Source organism: Condylura cristata, unplaced genomic scaffold (genome assembly GCF_000260355.1).
Source record: "Condylura cristata isolate star-nosed mole 26May11 unplaced genomic scaffold, ConCri1.0 scaffold00018, whole genome shotgun sequence".
NCBI classification, from domain to species: domain Eukaryota; kingdom Metazoa; phylum Chordata; class Mammalia; order Eulipotyphla; family Talpidae; genus Condylura; species Condylura cristata.
In genome coordinates, this window is record NW_004567119.1 from 14,344,308 (window position 1) to 14,348,419 (window position 4,112).

The 4,112-nt window shown below is 31.1% G+C and overlaps 1 protein-coding gene across 1 annotated transcript in view; it reads left to right on the forward strand.

The window, feature by feature from the left end:
- The window catches only part of GLRB (glycine receptor, beta), a 61,896-nt gene extending 58,266 nt beyond the window's left edge, over positions 1 to 3,630 (forward strand). The window contains exon 9 of the mRNA XM_004685351.2: positions 1,238 to 3,630. Coding sequence (XP_004685408.1) covers positions 1,238 to 1,534 — 297 coding nt within the window. The 3' untranslated portion in view covers positions 1,535 to 3,630. The remainder of the gene's footprint in view (positions 1 to 1,237) is intronic.
- The last annotated feature ends 482 nt before the right edge of the window (positions 3,631 to 4,112 follow it).

Below are 4,112 nucleotides of genomic sequence, written 5' to 3' on the forward strand. Positions count from 1 at the left end.
ATCTAAGTGATAGAAAGTATATGATACTGTAAACAGTTGAACATCAGCTTAAAAGTAACACATCTACTTTTAAAAATTCCTTTCCCCCCCCCCCCACTCACTTATTGCATCTTGGTTATCTTTGCTGAGGTCCTTTGACCTCAGCTGTCAGGAAATATGTTGATGTATTTGTTCAAATAGAGGAGAGTATCCTGCTTTGGGAGAATATTTTGTTTTATTGTTTACATTAAGCATAAATTTTACCCAGCTAAAACCTACTAAATGTAAATGAAATCTGCATAGTCAATGTCTAATATTGATAAGTCAAAAACAAGAATAACTACAGTTATGCTAACACCATACATTGATAGAGTGTTCTATTTTATCAAAAAACTTAATAACTGTGTTTATAGTAAGTTGAATCAGAGAACTCAGGAGTGACAACAGAGGAAGATTATACAGCAGAGTAAAGAACTCACACTTCTTTGACCATGAACATCACGTGCTATTGTAAGTCATTAGGATTAGTCTATACTTCTATTCTTTCTAATATTATTTCTGATTGCTAGACAGTTCAGTGTGAAATACCTATTTTCTTATTATAGGGATTTAATTTGAATTTAATAATTCAGTTATTATCAACTGAATAAAAATCTGTAGCATTTGATCTGATTGAATGCACACAATTTCCTTAGATTCTCTGTGTATGTTGGCTAATTCAATTCTAGCCAACAAATTAGGATTGTCTTTCACTAGTAAATCTTTGGTTTATGATTTATGATTTTTGTAACCACCTTTTAGTTCTTTCTTGTGAGTGTGGTTTAGAGAAATAGTCTATTTCTTTGAAATGAGAGATCCCTCAGCCATTTATAAATCACCCTATTAAAAAAATAGGATCCCATGGGTAATAGAAGGTTAGAAATACCAGATTTTCATACTCCATACATTGTAGTTATATGGTCTCTTCCATGGCTAAATATTGAATTTTTATTTATTGGTCTTTGCACTGAGAACTAGCAAACGTAAGTTTTCATTTGACTCCTTACCATGAAATAACCTATCAAAAGTTTATTCTGTAAATATATATGTATAAATATAAGCAACATCTTAGAGTCTAATGTTCAAGGAATCTTAAGGTTTAATTATCATCGATAATAACTGATCAGATTAAATCTCAGGTAAAAACAATCTTATGCAGAGATGTATTTTATAATCCGGAAAATTCTAAATACACTGTGCCTTTAATTTTTATTCTCAGGTTGGTGAGACCAGATGCAAAAAGGTTTGTACTTCTAAGTCTGATCTGAGATCTAATGACTTCAGCATTGTTGGAAGTTTACCAAGAGATTTTGAATTATCAAATTATGATTGCTATGGAAAACCTATTGAAGTCAACAATGGACTTGGGAAATCCCAGGCAAAGAACAACAAGAAGCCACCCCCTGCCAAACCCGTTATTCCAACTGCAGCAAAGCGAATTGACCTCTATGCAAGGGCCTTGTTTCCTTTTTGCTTCTTGTTCTTCAATGTTATATACTGGTCTATATATTTATGATAAATCTTTTCCACTTGTATAAAATAAAACTGCATTTCCTTGTGACCACCCTCACTCATAAATGCAATCTGTGAAAATTTTTGCACTTTCAGTCTTTATTGCATCTTGGATGCCGTTCTATTGTAATAAAACTGTGGCACCTTAATTTTGAATGGCAGCATGACCCTGTACTCTAGTAATGATGTATATATGTATAGCGAACATGTTGCTTTAGGGATAAATGACAGATAAGATATGCATAATATAAATCCAATCCATTCACTTTGTTAGCATAAATCGCTAATACTTTTGATAGCTCTGGTGATTATGTGCACGCTGAAACCTGTTGTGATCACCATTCTAATGTATGTCGTATTTCAAATTTCCATCCTTGTAATTTTCAGAAAAAGCCATCATATTCTTGTATTTTAGATGGTATTATCACAGAGTAAGCAGAATTATATTACATATTATTTAAACTTTGTAAGTAGAAATATATCAGTTATAAATCTGTGAACTCTATGGAGAAATAAAGTTCAAAAAATTACAAATTTGTAAAATCAGCTCATTTTGAAGTGTGCCCCTATAGGGAGGATGTCAGGCAATAAAACACAGTAGGGATTTTTGAAACAAAGGTAAATCTGGTTTTACATAAATTCATTTTGGAATCTAGATTCTGATGAAAAAGTAAAGGATAGATATATTGAATAAATATTTCTGATAAAAGAAATTCTATTTAATTCATGTAAAGCTTAAATATATTTTCATTTTGCTGTAAGAGTATACAACATCATTGTGCCTTAAAAAGAATCATAAAAATTTAAGATTGGGATAAAGAATATGTGTGATTTCACATCATTTATTAAGAAACCAAGAGGAAAGTACACTATTACTACAAGCAATGAGTTGGAAAAAAATCCATAATCATTTAAGGATGCTCAATTCCTTGTTTTATTATAATGTTTACCTATTTTTAGGTAAAGCTAAGATCTTTTTTCTGATTTCAATATTTCTCGAATTTGTTACAAACATTTTGAGACTAAGTAAAAAATATCTTTATGTGAGGCCTCACTACTACATGTATTTTACTAAAAGTCTAGACTACATAAATTTACATATTTTCATCTTGTTCCAATCTGAATCTAGGCACCTTCTGATCTACAAGATTCCCATTTCCTAGTAATATCACAGCCAATGCACCTTTTTATTTCTGCCATAGCTAAAATTAGAGCTATCAGTAATTCATATTTCATAAACACAAGACCAAATAAGTATATTTATGTTATTTAGAGTTTTATTGCAACTGAGAATTTGTATGGTCAAGTTAAATAATCAATGGATTTTAATATTATTTATGCAGGTGTCCATGTATGCTATTTTTGAATATTTTGTTAAATTATCTTCATGCATTACTAAACTTGAACAAATAAAACCTCTGTTTCATTCTGCACCCTCTAATTACAAAAGTTTAGCTATCTGAATGGCTTAAGATGCTAAATTTATGGACTTTACCATCTTGGTAGGAACCCAAGCCAGAATATTTTAATGGAATAGAGTAAGACAAAGATGTTTTGCACAGGACTTAAGCCATTTAATTTTTTTACTTACAGTAATTTTATTTGTTTATTATCTGTTTCTTTATTTGCAAATTTCAATCTTCTTGAGACATTTGAGTTAGAGACAGAGGTTTAAGTGTGAAATGTACCAAGTGGAAGGCAGGTATTATTATATAGGAATTTATCTGTTGAAAATAATGTGAATGAGTTACATCTGTAATGTTATAGCCTCTTCCATTTTAATACCCAGATATATATAAATAACTACTGCAGGGTTAAATCTGTACAAATATATTGCAACAAATGGAACATTAGATAATGATCATAACAAAAAACTATAATCAGTGTTCACTAACAATTGCTTTACACTTACTATCTTAAGGATTTAGTCACATCACTCCATGGTAGTTTTGATCTGTGTACTTTAAATATTATGTATTTCTAGGGAACTTGCACTATATCTACCTACATAGCATATCTTAAATTCAATGACTCCACAATAAAAAACTATCTTCTCACAAATCAGTAGGTTCTCTTATTTTCTATTTCCGCTAAAGCCATAACTATTCTAGTCACTCATATTAAATCTTCCTTCCTTTTAAGAATTGTGCATTTTTTAATGTCCCAAATGCTAGAGCACCTGCATTTTATACTCATCCTCCTTTGTCTACCTGCTGACACTAGCTTCAGTCAAGTTCCCTTTTGTATAATTAATCAGGTTATTAAAACAGTCTGCAACTTCACTCCAATCCAACTGATTTTGGAGTTTGTGACTTTCAGTTTTTAACTGCACTAGTGACCTGAATAGGTTGATGTATTGTCAAATAAGCAGGTAATTTAGAATAAGCACATAAAGCCTCTTCTCCCTTCAAACACCTTTCTCTCCCCTGAGGTACTGTCTTGTAGCCATCTTGTAGTCTCAATAATAACAACCTAAACCCATTTTTTTTTATTAAAAAGTTTATTTTTACATCATTTTGCACATTTTTTTTTCATCTCAATTGTAATCCCCACGGGTTTCCCATCACCAAATCACCCCTGTG